Source organism: Notamacropus eugenii, chromosome 7 (assembly GCF_028372415.1).
Source record: "Notamacropus eugenii isolate mMacEug1 chromosome 7, mMacEug1.pri_v2, whole genome shotgun sequence".
In the NCBI taxonomy this organism is placed as follows: Eukaryota; Metazoa; Chordata; class Mammalia; order Diprotodontia; family Macropodidae; genus Notamacropus; species Notamacropus eugenii.
In genome coordinates, this window is record NC_092878.1 from 101,532,594 (window position 1) to 101,555,375 (window position 22,782).

The following is a 22,782-nucleotide window of genomic DNA, read 5'->3' on the forward strand; positions in this document are numbered from 1 at the left end:
ACATAGTAGACACTTAGTTGGTTTGACTTGGAATGCTATTAACTACAGAAAAGAGAGTTATAATAAAATAGCTTTCTTGTCTTGAAAACAGGTATTTGAAGAACAGCAAGCTTAATTAGAGAAGGACATAAGGTAACGCATACCTTTGCAGCAGTTCTGAAGAGGCTTCATTACTTTAATTGACTGTTCTGAATTACAGACCTGATGTCTTATTATGCCTAAAAAAAAAATTTACAAAAGGACCAATTTCTATCAGCTGAGTCTACGCATCAGTTTAAATCAATCTTTCTTGTTTCTCTGAATTCTTCATATGTGTTTTCTCTCGTGGTTCAGCAGAGATCCCTTGCCTCCACATACCACAATTTGTTCAGCCATTCCAATCTACCGAGCACATGCTTTGTTTGCAGTTTTTTGACTCCCCTAGCAAATACTTCTGTGATTATGTTGTAGTCGAGGCCTGTCCATCTTTGACTACTATAGAAACAGGTTCATTTCATCATGTATTTAAAGCCATTTCTGGGACATAAAATCACATGTTTAACACTTTTTTAACCCAAGATATTGGCTTTTTCCCCCCCTGTAGACTTGGTTCCTTCAGTTATCTGACTAGAACCAGTGCCTGTTTCTACCAATGGAATAATGACTTTCTTGTGCTTACTTGCCATAATTAGGGTAGTATTTTGGCATTTGGAATGGAGAGAAGTACATTTTTTTCTGAGTTAACTTGGTTAAGAATGGGAAGAAAGGAAACAGGAAAGAAAAGAAAGGAAGAAAGAAAAAGATTAAAAGGGAAGAAAGGAAAGATGTGAGGGAAAGAATATTTGGTGGTAGATTCAGCTGATGTGAGGGCTGGGAAAGAGAGAAGAAAATGTTAGGGGAGCACAGAGTGCACATGATCCCTTGAGGGTGGAGAATCGAGGTGGTAGAAAGAGCAGATGGCAGCCATGTGGTACCTTCTGCATTGGGAACTGGGTTGCTGTGGCTTTGGAATGGATGGGGGAAGGAGGAGGCAAAGTGCCACTGGTCATGCATATGTATGTATTTTGCAAAGCAGGTGTTTTTAACTGGGGAAGTACCCTCATTTAAAATTCAGATGTAGTTTATTTGCTAAGCTCTGTAGGCTTCTGTGGTTTTGAATCCTGTTTTCTGCTTGAGACTTCTAACAACCACTTGATTCCAGTTTTTTAATTGGGAAAAGAAGGCAATGGAATTAGCCTACGATGTGCCAGGCACTATGCTAAGTGATTTTTTTTTTTTACAAATATTATCTCATTTGATCCCTATAACAACCCCTTCAACAATCGTAAAAGATAGGTGAAACTGAGACAGAGAGATTAAGTGACTTGTCCGGGATCACACAGCTAGTAAGTATCTGAGGCCAGATTTGAACTGAGATCTTTCTGATTTCAGGCACAGTACTCCATCCATCGTACCTACAACAACCAAGATACTAACCAGATCCACTGCATGCATTTGAAAAACAATATAGATGTAATAAGAAGATAAAATGTAGATATAATGTAGAATGTACAATATATTATTAATATTCTATGGAGATGGATGTAGAGTCTATGGAACTCATTCTTCAGAGGGGTGTGTGTATGTATCTGTGATGTTAATCCAAGGGTTCCTAACATGGGGTTAAGGAATTAATTCATTTAAGTAATTAATTAATTGATTCAGTCACTCATCTATCTGTGCATTTATTTACTTAAAACATTCATTTAAAAAATTGAGTTCTAAATTTTCTCCCTCTTCTCCACTCATTGAGAAGGCAACCAGTATGTTATCAGTTATACATGTGAAGTCATGCAAGACATATTTCCTTAATAGCCATGATGCCAAAATAAAAAAAAAAAAAGCAAGAAACATGAAGTGAAAACAGTATGCTTCAGTCTGCATAGAATAGGTAGCTTTTTTCATCATGGGTCCTTTGGAATTGTCTTGGATCATTGTATTGATCGGAGCGGCTAAGTCTTTCACAACTGATCATCATTACAACGTGTTTTCCTGGTTTCGCTCACTTCACTTTACATAAGTACACACACATCTCCCCATTGTCATTTCTTATAGTACAGTATTATTCCATCACAATCACATCCCACAGTTTGTTCAGCCTTTCCACCATTCTTGGCCATCACCTCAGTTTCCAGTTTTTGCCACCACAGAAGGAGCTGCGATAAACATTTTTGTATAAAAAGCATCCTTTTGCCTTCTCTTTGATCTCTTTGGGGTACAGACCTGGTTCAAAGGGCATGCAGAGTTTTATAGTTCTGTGGGCATAGTTTCAAACTGTTCTCCAGAATGGTTGGATAAGTTGTTGTTGTTGAGTCATCTCAGTCATGTCCAATCCTTTCTTGGCAAAGATACTGGAGTGGTTTGCTGTTTCCTTCTCTAGCTCATTTTATAGATGAGGAAATTGAGGGAAACAGGGTTAAGTGACTTGCCTAGGGTCACACAGCCAGTAAGTGTCTGAGGCTGGATTTGAACTCACAAAGATGTCTTTCTGATTCTAGACCTGGTAGTGTATTCACTGTGCCATCTATCTGCCTCTGGACAAGGTCACAAGTACATTAATAGAGCATTAGTGTCCCTGTTTTATAAACAAAACATTTTTAATATCTATTTCAACGTAATTTGTAATCAAATGTATTTTATGTGTTTATCCTTTGTATTTGTATTTATGTATTTATCCTTTGTAATCCTATGTGTTTTATGTATTTAAAAATATTGTTCTCAGGAGTCTTTAGGTTTCACTAGATTATCAGAGGGGCCAGTGGCACACACCAAAAAAAGGTCAAGAACTCGTTTCTTAGATGGTCCCTACAATGAATTAAGACATCCAGAATTCAGCAGGAAGAAAGTAGCATGGATAGCTGATAGCCTCGGGGAAATTGCAAAGTTTTTTTTTTTTAAGTAACCTCCAAGCTTCCCCTTGAAACAAAGCCCCAATTTTTTGTAATACCAGAAATCTAATATATATATATGATACGTAGTCATTATAATTATGTACAGATATGTGTAATTACGATAATTATGCATATATTCCATTATATCTAATATCATATATATTAGATACCTGACTCCATGTCCTGTCATGTTATAGTCCCTAAAGAGCAGAAGCTGCAGATCTCTCAAAGGGCTCTAGAAACACCTGTGGTCAAGGACAGTCTGCAACACACTACAGTTTGACATTTGTCCAATAAGAGGATTGGTCATGATGATTTTCTAACTGTAAATCAGTGAACCTATAATCTGTGATTGAGCCATACAAAAGAGTAGAGAAAAAAATTAAATCTGAGTTTATTTGAATCTTCAAAAGAAAAAAATTGAGTATTTCTAATACTCGATCTTTATTATAATTTCTATCATTTGTTGCTTCATAGGGCTTCCAGTACAAAGGGTTTGATACAGACTTTATGTGAACTCTCCCCACATCACCCATCCACTGCCAGATCTTGTTTCTACTGTCCCCATATTTCTTGTGTAAATTCCCTTTTCTCCACCATACAGCCACCACTTACATTCAGACCCTCTTCACCTTTTACCTGGAATACTGTGGGAACTTTCCAATTGGCCTCCTCCTCTCCCTGCCCCACTCCCTACCCGTCCACTTAGCAGTCCAAGTAATTTTTCCCAAGGAGCAGATCTGACTGTATCACTGCCCTATTTCAAAGTTCTCATGGTTGCCTGTTAACTCCATGACCCAATATAAAACCCTGTGTTTGACTTAAAGCCCTTCCTAACCTGGTCCCATCCTACCTTTCCAGTCTTACATTTTACTCCCCAGGATGAATTCCAAGATCTACCCATAGAGGCCTCCTTGCTGTACCTCTCACAAGACATTCTACCTCCTGTCTCCATCTCCCTCCTCACCTTTACCTCCTAAGTTTCCCTAGAGTTTTTTTTTTCTTCAAATTTTGGGTCAAATGTCACCTTTTGAATGAGACATTTCTTGGCCCCCCAGCTGCTAGTGCCTTTCCTTCTCAAATTAATATTCATCTACTATGTATAAATCTTGTATGTAGCCAGTTATTTATTTATATCCCTTCCCTATTAGAATGTGAGCCCCTTTAAGGTAAGGATTGTCTTTACCTTTTTTCATTTCTTTTTTTTTTTAAACTAATTTATTTATTTTTAGTTTTCAACATTCATTTCTCACAAGATTTTGAGTTCCAAATTTTCTCCCCATCTCTCCCCGCCCCCACCCCAAGACACTGTGCATTTTGATTACCCCTTCTCTCAATCTGCCCTCCCTTCTGTCACACCCCTCCCTTCCCTTGTCCCCATCTTCTGTCTTTTCTTGTAGGGCAAGATAGAGTTCTCCACCCCATTACCTGTATGTCCCACTTCCCAGTTGCATGCAAAAACAATTCTCAACATTCATTCCTAAAACTTTGAGTCCCAACTTCTCTCCCTTGCTCCCTCTCCACCCATTCTCTCTGAGAAGGCAGGCAATTCATATAAGCTGTACATGTGTAGTTATAGTTATGCACAAGACTTCCATATTAGCCATGTTGTTACCTTCCTTAATTTTTTCAAAACACACGGTGATGCTGCATTAAATGTAAACCTGGCCGCAGGTCTTAGAGTGCCACCCTTGGAGTCAGGAGTGCCTGAGTTCTGAGGTAGCTCCAGCTGCTCACCAACTGTGTGGTCCTGGGGAGTCACTTAACTTTTCTGTGCATCATTTCTTCATCTGTAAAATGGGGATAGTTTAATAGCACCTAAAATAACTTGTGTAAAGCTCTTTGCAAACCTTAAAACCTCTGTAGAAATGCTGTTACTATTATTAAAATTATTATTGTTATTGTTGGCATGTAGAAGACAATATGGGGCATGTATTAATATTTGATTACAGATTTCTTTTAGAGGTATAGCATGCAGGTTCTGGAGGTGAGGGGGAGAAGATCTTTGTATTTTTGAGTTTAAAAGGCATTTAATTTCAATTTATTTGATGCTGGTGTTCACTGAATGGCTAAAATCACTGAAATCCTTTAATATTACTGCCTTATTTTTCAGTGCTTGACTTGGAAATATGAATATTGGCTTAAGCAATTCATATATAAGTATAGTACACTCGCTTCAAAAACTTCATTATAGAACAGCGAAATTAAAGGAAGTTTATAGCTGAAAGGGCCATAGATTCCTTCATTTTGTAGTGGTGCAGGAGAACTTAAGTGACTTGTTTGAGGTCACAAAACTGGTTAGTAATAGAGCTTGTCTTACAGCTGAATGTTTGTTTTGCTGTGTCATTGAACATTCTGGAAAACAATTCCTCACATTATCAGGAAAAGAAAAAGATTAATTTCAGACTTCCATTAAAATACAAAGTCCTCTAGGAAATTTAGAAGACTTAGCTCATTTTAAAAAATTAGATGTACAGAGCTTTCGTAAGCATAGTTGTTATCCACTGAAATACACACCTTATCCAAATGTCTTGACATCAGCATGCATTTATTAAGCGTTTACTGTGTACCAGCCACTGTATTAGGTTTTGGAAGTACAAAGACAGATAACCCAGTCCCTGATCTCCAGGAGTTTACATTCTATTGGAAGAAACATATGCATGTGTTAATATAGTAAAAATGTTTGTCAAGAATATGCAACGTAATAATGAAACCATTTTCTTAAAACTATAGAATATGTTGGTTGCTATTTCAAAATGCTGGAAGACTTCTTCTAACCTTGCCAATGTTGTAGTTCAGTAGACATGTTGGTACTGGAAAAGAATGAATAAGGCAAAATGTTCTGCTTTTGTTGATTGGTTCCATTGGGCAGCTGTTTTTTAATCATTGGGTAGGGAAAGGGGAAGAGAATAAGCATTTACTTAGCACCTACTGAGTGCCTGACATAATGCTAAGCACTTTATAATAGTATCCCATTTGATCCTCACAACAACTCTGCAAGGTAAGTGCTGTTATTAGGCCCCTTTTACATTTGAGGAAACTGAGGCAAACAGAGGTTAATTGACTTGCCTAGGATCACACAGCTAGTAAGTATCTGAGGCTAGATTTGAACTGAGGTCCTCCTGACTCCAGAGTCACCTAGCATGTGTTGAAGGCTATACTAAACAGTGGAGATACAAATCTAGAACGACAAATATTGTGCTTTTTTTCTCCTTGTACTATGGATTTCTCCATGGAACATGCTAGAAAAATTTCTGTCTCAATTTTTGAATCCCTTGAAAATTATCTACCCATTTAGAGTCACAGGAATTAGATCTCTAAGGGATTTTAGCACTTTAGGCAGCCCCCTTATTTTATAAACGAAGAAACTGAGGCCTAGAGAGGTTAAGTTGCCCAAGTTCCCACAGGTTGGTAAGTAGTAAAATCAGGTTTCACACTCCGGTCCCTGGATTTTTAGCCTGGTGCTCTTCTCACTGTATTACAAGATCTTTCTCTACTATTATTTCTTTCGATGATATTTGTATAGTAAAATGCTAATGATCACAAAATTAGATAATGATGATAAGAACATGAGTTAGGCAGAGAAGTGACTGGCATGGAAACGCAGGATATAAATAGATGAAAAGGCATTTATTCAGTATTACCATGTATCAGGTACTATACTAAGCTCTAGATATACAAATACAAAAAAGAATTTGATCCCTACCCACAAGCTTATGTTCTGAAAAGGGGGAAAGACTTACAGGACTCTGGATGAATATCTGGCCTGGAAAGTCACAGAAGTGGTGAGTGGAGTTGTTCTTTCTAGTAATGGCAGTGCTTAGTTGGTCAGTGTTCCCAGAGGCAGATTTGGAATTTTGTGGGGTGTGGGGAGGTGAAGGGGGAGGTTGTATTCAAGTAGGGAGGAGGCTGAGTAGGAAAATGGCTGGGTATGGGTGTATATGTATAATTGTGTGTGTAGAGAAGTAAGGATAGATAGATAGGTAGATAGATAGATAGATAGATAGATAGATAGATAGATAGATAGATACAGATAATCTCTTACTAAGAATCTTCATTGGCATCTCACTGGAATACAGATTCTAGAAGATTGAATCATTGGAGCTCAGCCAAAACTTATCTGTTGTTGGAGGATCAGCCCATTGTGAGTTGAGAGATTCATCACCAGTTTGATGAATTTTGGCCAGCTTCGTATAACTTTTTATAAGTTGTAGAGAGTTTGAAGCCAGCCTAGGTGGAGAGAATTCATGGATCCTTGAAGTATCAAAATGTATTCACATGTACTTACAGAAAGAGCTTAGATTTTCCTTTTGTGGATCTCTGATTTCATTAATAAAGAAAACTTTGGAGTAAGGAAGCTCTTTCTGTCCTCTCAGATCAATACTCTTAGTTCCTAATTACTGAGTACTAATTAATTCTTAATTACTCAAAGTACTGGAGGTTATATGACAGAGGGTCACACAGTAAGGATGAGTCAGAGTTAGGGCTTTAACTCAAATTTTCCTGGCTTTGATTGAGGCCACCCCTTTTTCTGGTCTCCTCCTTGATAAAATATTAAGGTATCAGATGTTTTAACCCCTTCATATACTAAAAACATTTAGTATCTCAGAACTCGAGCTGGATAGGACCTGTATGGCCATGTAGCACAACCTGGTCATTTGACAGTTGACAGGACTGAGGACCAAGATGGGTAGTGACCTGCTCACCACTAGGAAACATCAGGGGCTTGATTTGAACACAGTTTCTGCTTGCAGACTCAATGCTCTTCTCAATGTATCACAGTACCTCCTTCATCATTAGCAAAATTACCTTCAAACAATGACAGAATTGAGCCATCATTATTTTTGATATTTTCCCATCTCGTTTCTTAGTAGTACAGGCATCTGCAACATGGCAGTAAATATTGATTTTTAGATTGGTGGGACATAATCATCCGATGCCTAGAAGTAGAGGAAATGCCACACAGATATCAGATTTCAGTTGTAAACACTGGCAGAATACTGGAGTAAGTCACCATTTCCTTTTACATTTAGCTTTTTTTTCTTTTTCTTTTAATCATGTTCAAAGGAAAAATGTTATGGAAGCCGAGTGAGTACAGCCTTGCTGGAGGGCTTGGCGGGAAGGCCTGTTCTCTGTTCCCATAAGGCCTTTCCCTTGATTTTTTTCTTCTCCAGAGGGACCTGACTAAAAAACATGTCTCTCCAGCTCAGATTGTTATATGTGTTGCTCCCTGGCCTTCTAGCCATTGTAGTAATTAAGAACTAAGAAAAAAAGTTAGCATTTTGGAGTTCCATGGTGCAAAACAAGATGAAGTAATGTTGGAAGCTAATCAGGCATCTCCGGTCGGTGCCTTTGTCTTTGTGCAGGATGCTTCTCGACTGTTTGGGAGAGATGACAATGAGGTGAAGCCAAGTTGGGTAACACTCTTTGGATTTTACCCCATCCCAACAAGTTTCATATATCACAGGTTTCCTTTTGGGCAGTCCTGGAGAATATCATGTTATCTTTACAATGTGAAAATTTTGCATGAAATTATGTTATAGAATCTTCAAGTCAGTAAATATTATGTCTTGATTTTCTGTCTTGTTAGGGATGTGGCTTGTGGTGGAGAGCCATGGAGGTGGCTAGGTGATTCAGTAGATAGAGCAGTGGGCCTGGAGTCAGGAAGACCTGAGTTCAAATCTGGCCTCAGACACTGTCAGTATCATCTTGGACAAGTCACTTAAGCTCTGTTTGTCTTATCCTACTGGAGAAGGAAATGGCAAACCCACTCCTGTCTCTTTGCCGAGAAAACCCCATGGTTGATATTAATGTGCTATGTGGTCCATAGAGTCCTGAAGAGTAGGCCACAACTGTAGGCCACTTATTTAACCTCAGTTTCTCTTAGTTTCCACATCTCTAAAATGGGGATAATAATAGTACCTACTTTGCATGATTGTTGGATGGATTAAATGAAATAATTATGAAGTGCTTATTAGCACAGTGCCTGGCCCATAGTAAGGGCTTTATTATTATACTTCTTTAAAAATTAATTTTATTTTTCATTACTTTCCCCTTTCCCCACTCGTTGAGGAGTCAAGAAATAAGATACTTCTTATTATCATTATTCCTAAACAGAAAATGATACATGACACATAGAGCCAAACCAAGGAAACCTGGCTTTGTGGATTGGCGCAGCACATGCTGTGGCTGCAAGTTTTGGCACAAAAATAAATGTTTTTCACAATTGTGTACAATTTTGTCACATCTGGAATTTGAACTTTATGAAAAATGACGCCCTTGCCTTTTTTCCTGATGGTGAGACGATTCAGAGAACATGCAGGATAGAGCACAGTCAGTCAGTTAACAAATAAGTATCAAGAACCTATCACGAGTGTAAGTGCTGTCTGCAAATTAAAAAATGAGACTGTTTTTGCCCTCCCTGAGCACACATACTATTGGCATTAGGCACCAGCATGCAGTTTGTGAAGTATCACTTTTCTTATTTCAGCTTCTCTTTTCCAGGGATATTTCTTATATTTGTAGCCAATCCTGTTTTTTGAAGAACACACGATCCTCTTAAATTATGTAATAAACCAGAGTGATGAGAGGAGCAGAGGTGCATGAAGTCTGCAGACACGCTGCAGCGTATGGAGTAGGTAGCACTGAGCCCAGAAAGTGTTGGAGGAGGAAGATGGCTTTTATGCAGAGTTCTACTTCCAATGAGTTGTGTGCAATTTCAGATATTATTGATACTGAATAATCATCATCATAATAGCTAGCATTTATGTAGCACGTTATAGTTTGCAAAGCACTTTACAAATTTTATCTCATTTGGTACAACAACTATGAGAAATGAATGCTCCCGTTATCCACCTTTTTACAAGTGAGGAAACTGGAAGAAAGATTGAGTGACTTGCCCAGGGGGTCACAGCTCATACATGTCTGAGGCCAGATTGGAACTCAGGAAGAGGAGTATTCCTCACTCCAAGCCTGGCAGTCTGTTCCCTGCTGCCCATAGCTACATGATTGAGGGTTTTAGCTTTCTGGGCTTCACACGGTCCTATTATTGAGAGAAGAATTTGAGTGATATTTAGTTCAATGTGGACTTTTTACATCCTGTAAAATGAGTGTATTGTACTAAAGTTCTCTAAATTCCATTTCACATGTTCTATCTATCATGTAAGTTTGACAATATTCAGTCGTAGGTTTACATATAAATCCATTTTTTCTTTGGTTAAATGGGACTGAGATGGGTTCCTAGTTTTCACTGTTATGTCTATAAATTTATTTCACACATTTTTATGAGTCATTTTAAAATTTTTATGTAACTTCTTTGGAAATAGGAAGCTTCAAATATGTAAGACATTTATTTATATATCTCCCTTCTTTAGGATTTGTTTTTATTGAAATGGACCTAGAAATAGGTCTTTTAAAATTTTGGGATCTCTATCTAAACACATTTTTAGAAAATTGTCAATTATTACTTATCAGACCCCCAAATAGATTTGCCCATTTTATTGTTATTAGCTCTTATTGGAAGAGACTTAAACTCTTTTTTTCATAGATTTAGATCAGAGCAAGTAGGAAACTTAGAAGTCATCATAACTTTTCTTTCTATAAGAAAGGTCAACCAATTATTTTCTCTTCCCTAAACAGACTGTTTTTATCCACTGGGTCCTTCTGTGCTATCTAAAACATTTCTCCATTTTAAAGAAATGAAATGATAAAAAATCAGGTACACTCATGCTGTAACCATGGATTGGTCCTGCCATATTGGCAAGCAGTTTCTATCTCTACTCCAAAAGTTACCAAACTATACATATTTTTTAACCCAGAAGTATAATTCCAAAGGCCATATCAATAAAAAGATGAAAGAAAGAGGAAAAGGACCCATCTGTACATATATATTTATAGCCACTCTTTTCTTAGTATCCTCAAATTGGAAACTAGGGAATCCCTGCCTTTTGGGAAATAGCTTAACAAATTATGGTGTATGAATATTGTGGAATAATATCGTACCATAAGAAATGATGAAAGTCCAGTTTCATAGGACAGTGGAAAGTCCTCTATGACCTGAAGGAGAGTGTGTAGAACTTGGGTAACAGTTTAGACAATGGCAAGAACATTATAGAGAGATAAAAGTTTGATAGACTTCAGATAAATGTAGTGATAAATCATGAGTTCAGAGAACTAGAGATAAAACATGCTAATGACCTCCTGCTAAAGAGATAATAGAATTAATATGCAGAATGAGACATACCTTTGGACACTGCCACTATGGACTATGCATATTTGTTAAGAGGGTTTTATTTTTCAGGTTTTAAAAAAGTATTTAATTGAGGTAGCAGTGGGAGGGAGAGTTAATAAATGCTTGTGAAAATAAATTATTTTTCAAAAATGAAATCCCCATTTCGCATAAGTTGATTAAGCTGTGGTGAGAGGCAAAGGTTTATGAACAGTAGCACTTGATTTTTTTTCTAAACTATGGTGAACCCCAATTATGCAAATCCATGGGACTTGTCAGTGCAACTCACTAAGGATTTTTTAGGTTGATGGGGAAGAAGGGAACTGCTTTATCTGTTTTATCTAAACTGAGGGAAGATCAATAGATGAAAAACTACACTTATGGAAACTGTTTTACCTACTTATTAATACTATTCTATTTCCTTTTTCTTAACACAGTGGTGTCTCTTTCTTAGTACTGATGAAGTAAAGTTAGGGAGCAAGTAATTTATTTTTGTAAGCCATGCTGAAATTAAGTAGATTGATTACCATAGACTCCCATTCACAGACAAGTCAACAAATCATCACACATTTGTTAAATGTTTAGTATGGTTGGTGGAGTTGTGAACTGAACCTACCATTTTGGAGAACAATCAGGAATTATGCCCATAGAGTTGTAAAACTGTGTATACTCTTTGACCCAGCAATACCACTGGGTCGGCTTCTCAGGGTAATCAGGAAAAAAAGAAAAGAACCTCTAATGTTCTAAAATATTTACAGCAGTTCTCTTTGTGGTGGCGAAGAACTAGAAATTGAGAGGATGCCCATAAATTGGGGAATGACTGAGCAAACTGTAGTATATTGAATGGAATGCTACTGTGCCATAAGAAATGATGAGCTGGTTGATTTTAGAAAAACATGGAAAAATTTGCATGAAATAGTGAAACGTGAAATGAGCAGAACCAGAAGAACATTGCATATAGTAATAGCCCTATTGTTTGAAGAACAATTGTGAACACCTAAGTTATTCTGAGTATTATAAATACTCAAATCAGCTACAAAGGACCCATGAAGGACGATGCTATACATCTCCAGAAAATGGTTTTAGATATGTGTATATGTGTATGGGCAGACATATCTCTATGTCCGTCAAAGGGTGGCCTTCTCTAGTGTGAAGTGGGGAGGCAGGAAGACAGTTTAGAACTGAAAATGTAATAAGAAAAATAAATTACATTTTAAAAAATGTTTAGTATATACCAGTGCTGAACACTGGTAATACAAAGAATAGTCCCTGTATTCTCAAGGAGCTTGAAGTCACATGATGGCAGCACTATGTCAGCAACCATGTATACACAGGATGTATTCAGGATAGTTTGGAGGTTGTCTCAGAGAGAAGAAACTTGGCATCAAGCAAGGGCCACTGAAAAAGGCTTCTTGTAAAAAGTGGGATTTCAGCTCGACTTGAAAGAAGACAGGAAATCCAGGAGGTGAAAAGAGATTCCAGACATGGGAGATAGTCTCTGAAAAAGCCCACGAGATGGAAAGTTTTATGAGAGGAATAGTAACATGGCCCTTGTCCCTGGAAGGTAAAATATACGAGGGGAATAAGGTTTAAGACCAGAAAGGTAGGCAGGGGCTACTTTATGAAAGACTTAAAAAAAAGTCAAACAGAGGATTTGATTTTTGATATGGGTGGTACTGGGGAGCCCCTGGAGCTTACTGAAAAGAGGAGGAAAGGGTGAGACCAGCACTTTAGGAAGACTTCTCTGATAGTTAAAAGGATATTCTGTTATTTCCAAACCAAATTTATTCAGGCTTAGGCAATGCTTTATATTTCTAATTAGTATTTAAAATCTTGACCATTTCAGGTGCCTGTACCTATACCACAATGCCTTCTTCAAAGCAGTTGTCAGTTTCTTTAAAGCAGTGTTTTAGTGTTTAGGTGTTATCTGGATTTGATTTTTTTTTTCAGTTGACTGAAATGTTCACATTGCCCAAGATGCCAGGAATTGACCCCTCAAGTAAGATTTAGGGCTAAGGAGAGCCATTGTCTCTTCCTTCTTTCACTGATTCCGGTTGCCAGAACTACTTCGAGCCACAGAAAGGATGTGTTCTTTCCCTGCTTCATTGTATCTTCTGCTGGCAATCCAAGAGTGAAGAACTACATTTGTACATGAGATGATAGAAATGACCTTTATTTCCATTCTGCTGTCATTCATTAGCACTTGTGTTCATAGTTAAGAGCATTGGGGGGTGGTGGTGATAGGGCATTAAATCAGAAGAAATGTAGCCTGTGGTCCCCACAAGAATTTGGTAAGCTGGGGGTGAAGGGTGGGAGGCAGGCTCTCGGTGCCTGCTCTAATGAAGCTAAGTGAAAAGAGAGAAACATTTGGCAAACATGACAGGGAATGAAGGAGAAAGTCAGCTCCCCAGTGATGTTGTCAACAGTCTGAACTATGCTGATGAAAAGTTTTGGGAGCTACATATTCTCTCTGGTGATTTCATGAGAAGAAGAAATGTGGATAACTTCATAAAAAGAGAATGTGACCACCCTGTTGGTGGGTGGACATTCTGTTGGTGAAACAAATTATGTAAGATTATCCACTTATGAAATGTACTTTGACTTCTTGTAGTCATATTACTAAGAGTTACAGATGGGATGAATTCCCCAATATACATATTTAACTCTTGGGGGATAATTTTGAAGGGAAACAGCAAATAATGCCTCATAGCAGCTGTTTTGATAGGCTGATTTTTGTTTGTGTCGAATGGATGACCTTAGTGTCCATTTTGATTATTGGACGCATTTATGATTGAATTATTGATTTTAAATTTTACTTTCCTGAATTAGAATTTCCCATTTCGTTCTCCGGGAATTAGGTAAAAATGTTTTCCAGTAGAGAAATGTCAGTAGATAGTTCTGTGGGACAAAGGTAATTCTTTTTCTCTCATGGGTGATTAAATTCTTTGCCAGAGATGCTTATGAACTATTTTTCTGTTCCTTCCCTGTGATACTTTATCTCAACTCCATGGCTTTGCACCTGAAGTTATGGTCCTTCCTCACTTGCCTCCTACAATTGCCACTTTCCTGAATTTAGAGTTCAGCTTAAATAGAACCGTCCACATGAAGCCTTTCCTGATTGAAATTAGTTCATTTGTGAGGATGAAACATTTCCCAGTAGCATCCCCAATTTATGCACAGTCAGCTTTGTTTTGAGTTAGAATTTAATTCACTTCATTCCAGTCATATAAATGAGTTATATCGATGAGTAAAAATAGTTTTTGAAATCCTGTGAATGAATGTGTTCAAGTTGGGGGGGACATTTGAAGAATGGGGTTCATTGTGGGGAGTGACAATTTCCTTTTCTAATTAGATAGCCTACGTTAAACTGAGCTATCATTTAAGTAATTTTTTGTTTATGCAATTTCTGTAAAATTAATTCTGAGTTACTTCTAAATAGAATCATAGTCAGAACCTTTTAAAATTGTAAGGTAATTGGTTATTATCTGGTCCAATCCACTCATTTTCCAGATAAGGAAACAGGCCTAGAGAAATTAAACACCTTGTGCAGGACCACACATCTCATTGGTGACGGCAGAGCAAAGTCAGTACTAGAAGGAACCCTCACGTTGTCTTTTCATTCAAACACAGTGCGGAATATGCCTCTTCCTCCATGAGTTCGGTATGGCCCAAGACACTCAATAGCTCTATGACCCTGGGCAAGTCATGTCCCTTAACCTGTCTAAATAGCACCTTTCCTCCCTGTGTTGTTGTGAGGGTAAAATGAGGCAATATTTGCCAAGAACTTTGAAAACCTTCAAGTACTGTAGAAACGATCATCCTCATGTTAGCTATTATCATTTTTATTGTTTTACAGAATTTAATTTTTGTCATCTTGAGTGACTGTCACCTACACCCAGTCTGTCCAAAACAAAACTCTTTTTCATCTCTTCTAAACCTTCCTCTGTTCTGGCTTCCCCATTTCTGTTTTCATTTTATTTTTTAATTTAATGAATAAAACAAGCATTTCTATAATAGTGTAATGCACATGAAACTGCAAATCTACCTTGTGCAACTTGCTTTTTCTTTTAAATATATAATAAAGTTACTTTTTTTTTCCTCTCCCCCCACCCTGGAGATGGCTACCATTAGACACTAATATGTATGTATATTTATATGTATATATATATATATGTAAAATTGTTCTCTATATGCTTCTCTTTATCAGTTCTTTCTTTGGATGCAGTTAGCATCTTTCTTCCTATGTCCTTCATAACTAATTTGGGTATTTATAATAGTCAGAATGACTTAAAACAATGTTGCTGTTACTGTATACAGTGTTTTCTTGCCTTTGCTCATGTATATTTTTGATTTCATTTTGTTGATGGTATCTTCGTCCTTCTAGTTTCCAGGGCTTGAAATCTGGGCATTTTCTGTGACTGCCCTTTGCCTCCCTCGCCACATCTAGTTAGCTTCAGAGTCTTGGTGACTCTGCTGCCCCATCTCCTCTCAGATCCCTCCACTCTTCTCTACCTCCTGTTACAGGCTCTTACGTTAACAACCTCCCCACCTGTCTCTCTCCTTTCTTCCAATCATTCATTTACCTGCCAAAATTATTAATGGGCATAGTATTATGTGTAATTCATGCATAGTAATAATTATGTATAACCAAATAACATTATGTATAATGTGCGTAATATTAAGGTGGCCATGTCACCTGCTGGTTCAGATTCTTTAGTTGGCTCCCTGTGCCCCTTAGAATAAGGATAAACTTTTCAGCCTGGCATTTGGGGCCCTCTCCAGGTCTCCAGCCTTGTTTCCCATCATTCTCCTTCTTACTTCTTGTTCTGGCTAAAAAGGACTGTTCTCTGATCTTGTGCTGTCCATGCCTGCCTCTTTGCTTTATCCATACTGTCCTCCACACCTGTCATACATTTCTTCCTCATCTTTGCTTTCTGAAATCTTCCTATTATGACATGGTTCATCTCAGGGGTCACTTTCTCCATGAATCCTTCCCTGACTCTACTAACTCAAAGTGTTCTTTTCTTTTTCCCATATCTGTAGAGTTCTATGTTTGGACTGTCCTGCCCCCCCCCCCCAATTATAATCTTAAAATACTTAGCTGCATAGTTATTGCATATTTCACCCCAACTCCTGCCCCCATCCCTTTTCATTTTTGTATCTCCAGTGACTAACACTGTTATCTGCTCATAATAAAGACTTAACTCAGGTTTGTTGAATTATATTAACTTGAGTTTAAATCTAACCAATCTAAATATCTTTTCCATTGTCTTGATAGATTGGACTATTGTTGTATGATCTCAAAGAGGACAATGAGGTTGGGAAGGTGATGTCATGACTTGCAAGTGAATTGGATTTAAGTGAGTCATCAGCCTCACTTTCTCCTCTGGAGCTATCTGGGTCCAGTGGACACATACATACATACATACATACACATATACATATATGCACAGACACATATATGTGTACACACACACATCAGGACAACTGGAGATGGACCCCATGGATTTTGATAGTTTAACATTGGATAGAGCACTGGTCCTAGAGTCAAGAAGACCTGAATTCAAATCTAACCTCAGACACTTATCCTAAACCTCAGTTTCCTCAGCTACAAAATGAGACATAATACCTACAGCTCCCTTACAGTGTTGTTGTAAAAATGAAATGAAATCCTATTTCTAAAGTGTTTAAGTGCAGTGTCTGTCACCAAGTGCCTAATTCATGCTTATTCCATTCTTTTCCATTTCTAGATGGCATGATTCTCATTGGCTTAACTGTTTTCATTCATTTCAGGTTGACCAAACCCCTCTCATTTGCGGATTGTGTTGGAGATGAGCTGCCGTGGGGATGGGAAGCAGCGTTTGACCACCAGATTGGTGTCTACTACATTGACCACATCAACAGTAAGTTTCTCTTTTCTTTGAAAACACCTGTACCAAACAGCTGCTGTGCAAGATGTATCTGGTTGTGTTGTCTCAGTTTCTTTGTCTACAAAGTGCATTTTCTCTGGGCTTTACATTTTTTGAAATGGGAGAGAAGTTTCTCAATTACAAACAACAAAAGCCATGTCCAACTTGAGAATAATTAGTCAGTGAGAAAGTGGATTTACTGTTTTCTGGTAAGGACAAAGTTCTTCCTTACTCTAGTATTAACGTTGTTAGTATATGGGGACATCCCTTGTTCTGCCCATATTTGGTCTCTCAAGACTATGGGGATGGAATTAAGTGACCCTCTCCTGCTCTTGAAAATTTAGCCTGTCTCACAGTAGTTCAGAGCACTCTGAATCCCTGCCTGTTACTGCTCTATAGGGACTTTGAAAGTGCTTAACTTGTAAGGGGCAAAGGAGACGCCATAGCAGATAGAGTTAGACAGCCATTGTCGTACAGTGGTGATAGCTCCCCAGGAGAGAGCCATGCTGTCCTCTTGATCTTTGCAGCCCCTCTCAGTTTCCTCTGGGGGTTGGGAGGGATTTCCTTCTCAGTCTTCTTTTGCTGATTTTCCTGTAGTGTGTGTAGCAGATAAACTTCTCATACCTTTCTGGAAGGATTTCATTAATGCAAATGTTTTGGGAACATAATTGAATATATTTCATACTTTAAAAACTCTCTTTGGCGAATTCTCATATTGTAAATCATTACATAATGAGACTGCTGTGTGATATATTTAAGTTATTGGTACATTAGAACAAGTGGCGTATTAGTTATTTGTTAATTTTTGAAGCTTTCATTTGAGGTTGGTAGTTGATATAGTTTTTAACAGACCAAAGAAAGATTAGATAGATAGCACTTACTTATTTTTTTAGAAAACCATAAAGCTAAACATATTGACTATGTTTGAATATACTTGTACCAGTTATCACTGAGAAAAAATATCTCTCACTTAGTGATATTTCTAAAGATGGCAGGTTTCATCTTTATAAACATGAATATTCGTTTTCTCCTGTAATGAGAAAGGATCCAAAACTAATGAAATCATACTTCACACATCTGAGAATCTGTAGTGGGGTGAAGGCCATATGTTAGGCGGGCCTGGTAATGAGAGAAGGCTTCGTATATCTTTGAGTAATCTTGTGTGAGGCTCTTGTAAAAGTTAAAAAGAGGTTAGGCTGAAGACTGCTCTTCCAGTAATTTCCACTAAAGGAAGGTGCTCTGCTGAGGAAGCAATCAGAAATGAATAATGAAATGTTCACATCAATCCAGTGGCAGACAGGGAACCAGAGAAGATTAGCTAGCAAAGAAATATTACATGATGAAATTTCCTAATAAGTCAGCAGGTGCACATGTGCACTATGAATCACTAATAACTGCAACAGCTTTGCCAGCTCTCACATCATCCGACTCTCAGGCCCAGGGTGAAGCTGGGATGAAGGAGGGAGGTGTTGAATTATCAAGTTAAAGCCTTTGAAATAGGTACACAGGTAGGTACTCATTGTATCAGTGAACCCAGGGCATATTTGGAAGCCAGCTTTTATGCATGTAGATGACTGTTTATATAAATAACAAGTACCATAAATGATACCTTCTATCTCTTTTTAATCTGCTCAGAAGAAATTTTGTTCACTTTTTTGGAAATTCTGAGAAAAAACCTGAGAGGTTTTTGAAGTTTATGAGTTTAAAGCCAATCATAGTTTCCCAGAGAATCCAAAACCTGGTGAATTTTAGATTTTAACTCTGTTTTCATTTGTCTGTTTTTAGCTTCTGATTGTCACCAAATTAGGCACACCAATGTCCTTTGGTGGAAGAGACTAATTGCTTTAAAAAAATAAAAGTATGATCTCCACTTTATTACTTGATAAGACCTTTGATTTCTTTTGTGTGGGGGATTCCTGTGATGTGGTGGAAGGATAACTAGATTTAGAATTAGAGTATTTGATTAGAATTCTGGCTTTGATAATTACTCCCCATGTGATCTCATTTAAGTCATTAGGTTCTCTTGGCCTCATTGTCTTCATCTGAAAAATAAGGGAGTTGGACTCTATGTTCCCTACCGTTGCTTTCATCTCTAAATCCTATGGTGCCATGCCTCAGCAGACTGTGTCACAAAGCAATCCATTACCTGATATCTAGACTTTTGTTGATGAGAACCCATCCTTAATTTAGCTAGGCTGGTTCTCAATGGAAGGCACAAGGTCTTTTTCCCCTTGTCCTCAGACACTTTCCATTTAGGTTAAGACCAGTCATTTTGTTTTGCTGGAAGGGTCTTTGAGAACCCAGTAAGAGTTTGGGACCATCTGTGATAATTAGGAGAAACTGAAGTCTCTTGAAGCAGTCATCAAAGGATGGTGACACACAGATGCATCCACCTTCCTCTCCATGAGTAAAATTACGTTTGTAACTAAAACATTTTCTACATGTTATTATTGAAATGATAATAAAAGTCTTTATTCTCCTATCTCCCCTTTCCCCCCCAGTCCTCATCATCCTTGGCCTTCTGAAACTGACCAGCTGTCACTGCTGGCCAGATAATTCAATCTCTCTTCCCTAATTAATTCTTCCTTTCTCTCTTTCTCACTCTCCTTGTTCTGGTTGTTCTGTATCCATCTCTTTCACACTCTCTTCTTAGTGGTCTTCTTTTTCCCTTAGTCAGGGTAGTTCCCAAGGCTCTTTCCTCTTTTCTTTCCCTTGGTGATCCTCTCCATTACTGGAAAGAATGATGGACTTGGAGCCAGAGGAATCCTGGACTTGGATTCCATCTCTGCCACTTGGTGCCTGTGTGACGTTGGGTGAGTCTCTTTGGATCCTAGTTTCCATATGTCTTAAATTAGAGTGTTGAACAGCTGAATTCTAAGATCTCTTCTAGCTCTGAAGCATATGATTGGTCCCATGGCTGCTTCTATTGCCAAAGTAATCTTCCTAGCACCTGGGTCTTATCTCATCAGTGCCTTCTCCAGAAACCTTCCATGGTTCACTATTGCTTTAGTCTGGCATTCTAGGACAACCCTCTACCATATGATGCTATCCTGGCTTCCCTACATAATGTGTAAATGACATTAAAGAACATCCTCCTGTTGCAATCACTGCCTTACATAAAGCACTAAATCCAGTGTTACTCTTTTCCATATTTACCTGCTCATTCCTTTATTTCCCCTTCTTTGTCTGTTTGACTTTTTCCTATGTCCTCTGTGTTCTAGCTTATACAAGCAAGTATATTCTACCCTATGTTAGACTATAAGTAAGTTCCTTCAGAGTACTGCTTTTCATTTTCGTATGCTATGTACTTTGCGTACTATGTTTCACATAGTAAGTGCAGGTTCATTTGTAGTGAATTTTTCTTTCACTCGCAATTCAATCCTTAGGCATTTTTTCCTTCAGGAATTAAAATTCATTTCTATATAAGTAGAAAACAATTAATTTGCAATATTTTTGAAAATAATCAGAAAGGTATAAAACTTTTAGGACTGCCATCCTAGTGCCTTGATGGATTTGATGCACCCTAAAGTGTCCAAATTACATGCAGCAAAGTAGTTTACTCACATAAAAGGACCTGGTTCATTATCTCATTAATCTTCAAGACATTCCTGTAAAGCAGTTTAGAGAGCAAATGTTATTATCCTGTTTTAACAGCTGGTATGTGCATATGCTATTTCTGTGCATTACACAATTTCAGCAGTTTTTCCTTTTCTTTTTATGAAGGATGAGGGATTGAAGAGTTTCATTTATTAAAACTGTTTGTCTCATCTGGGTCAATGCCTTAAAGTTTGACCTTGAAAAATATAGTTACTTAAAACTGTAGGCTTATGACAGTTTTGTGGGATTTTACCTTATTTGTAGACAAGCGCTTCAAGTCAGTTGTGAAGTGTTTTTCATAGGGTTTGACTTTACCATTGGAACTGGGAAATATTCATCTTGAGGCAGAAGGCTCAAAGTTGGAATCTTTTAAACTTAATCATATACCTCAGTTTCTTTACCTGCAAGCATCGATTTAAAAGTAGAAGGGACCGTAGGGGCCCAACCCAACCCCCTCATTTTACAGATGAGGAAAAGTAGGTGGTGGAACCAGTACTCACCATATTTATACCCACTGACACAAAACCCGGTCCACCTCAAGGAACTCTTAAGGACCCTTCCAGCACTGTATCCGATGATGATAACAATTCTTTGTAGTGGTAGAAAGAGCTCAGCTCTGTTTGGAATCTAGAAAGATATGAGTTTGATTCTAGTCATATGACCATAGGGATGTCTTTGAACATTGTCTATAAAATAGAGATACACTTGGAGTATATCGCTTGGGGTGTCTACCACACATGGTGGTTGCAAAGATTAAATGAGATAATATATGTAAAATATCTTGTAAGTCTTTCTCTATGTAAATGTTCATAAAAATGTTAACAGGTGTTTTCTTTTTCTTTACCCGATGAAAATGCATGTACTGTGGAGGTAAAGGAGAAGAATCTTGAGCTTAAAGCTTTCTGTTCTTCTCCTCCAATGATTCTTTCATAGAGCTGCTCAAATATTTTTCCTAATACATGGATTTCTCCTTATTGGTGATAAAGTCCATATTCCTTTGCCTAGAATTTGAGACCCTCCACAATTTGTTATCATCCTGCTCTTTCCGCCTGGCTTAATTAACAAAACTGGATTTTTCCCTATCAATGAACGTGAACTCTCTGGTGCCTCAAATATCCTCCCTTTCCCACTTTGCTGCCTGTCAAATCTCCTGTCCTTTTTTGAAAGCTATCCCAAATGTCCCATGTTCTTCAAGCGTGTTGGTAATAATCTTTTATGGTTCTCAACATCAGTGGTTCAAAATCAGACACAGAAATGAATCAGTTTACATAACATTAAGGAAGAGCATTACCACCTGCTTTGTCACGAAACACTGAAGACTGTGGGACTTTTCCATCTGACTTGCTGCTGATAACTTTCTTCTAGTTATTGGTTGTTGTTCAGTTGGTTTTCCATTTCATCTGAACTCAGCGTGACCCCATTTGGGATTTATTGGCAAAGATACTAGAATGGTTTGCCATTCTCTTTCCTAGCTTATTTGACAGATGAGGAAACTGAGGCGAACAGGGTTCATTAACTTGCCCAGGACCACATAGCTAGCAGGTGTTTGAAGCCAGATGAAGATGAGTCTTCCTGATTCCAAATCTGGTAATCCACTGTGCTACCTAGTTTTTCATTTATATCCCAAACATTTAGCACAGTGCTTTACAATGATAATGATGGTGATAGTAATAGTAATAATTACTTAGCATTTAAATAACATTTTCAAATTGTTATTTCCTTTAACAAGTTCCTTTAGGTGCTATCTTATTTGATCCTTACAACTACTGTGTGACGTGGGTGCGTTTAGTATTCCCACTTTTCAAATAAGGAAAGTAAGACTGAAAGAATTGGTTAGAAAATATCTGAAGGAGGATTAAATTCAGGTCTTTCTGATTTCATACCCAGTGCTCTATCCAGTGTATACACAATAAATGCTTAATAAATTTCGCTCCCTCCCTTTCTTCCTTCCCTGTTGTCTTTCTCCCCTGTTCTCTCCCTCCCTTCCCTCCTTCCTACTTTACTTTTCTTTCCTTCTCTTTCTTCCCTGTTCCCTCCCTCATTCCTTTCCTTCCTTCCTTCTTCCCTTCCTCCCTGTGGGTGCTTCACTCCCTCTTTTCTACTCTCCTTCCCACTTTGCCTCTCTTTTCTTCCTTGTTCC

The 22,782-nt window shown here is 37.9% G+C and overlaps 1 protein-coding gene across 10 annotated transcripts in view; it reads left to right on the forward strand.

Annotated features, from left to right (window-relative positions):
• Positions 1-22,782, forward strand: part of WWC2 (WW and C2 domain containing 2) — a 257,956-nt gene that overhangs the window by 93,724 nt on the left and 141,450 nt on the right. For 9 of the 10 annotated variants that reach the window (XM_072625437.1, XM_072625442.1, XM_072625441.1 and 6 more), the window contains one exon: positions 16,930-17,039. In XM_072625437.1, coding sequence (XP_072481538.1) covers positions 16,930-17,039 — 110 coding nt within the window. Of the gene's footprint in view, positions 1-16,367; positions 16,497-16,929; positions 17,040-22,782 lie in introns of those variants that run through there. The other variant, XM_072625445.1, reaches the window with a different exon arrangement.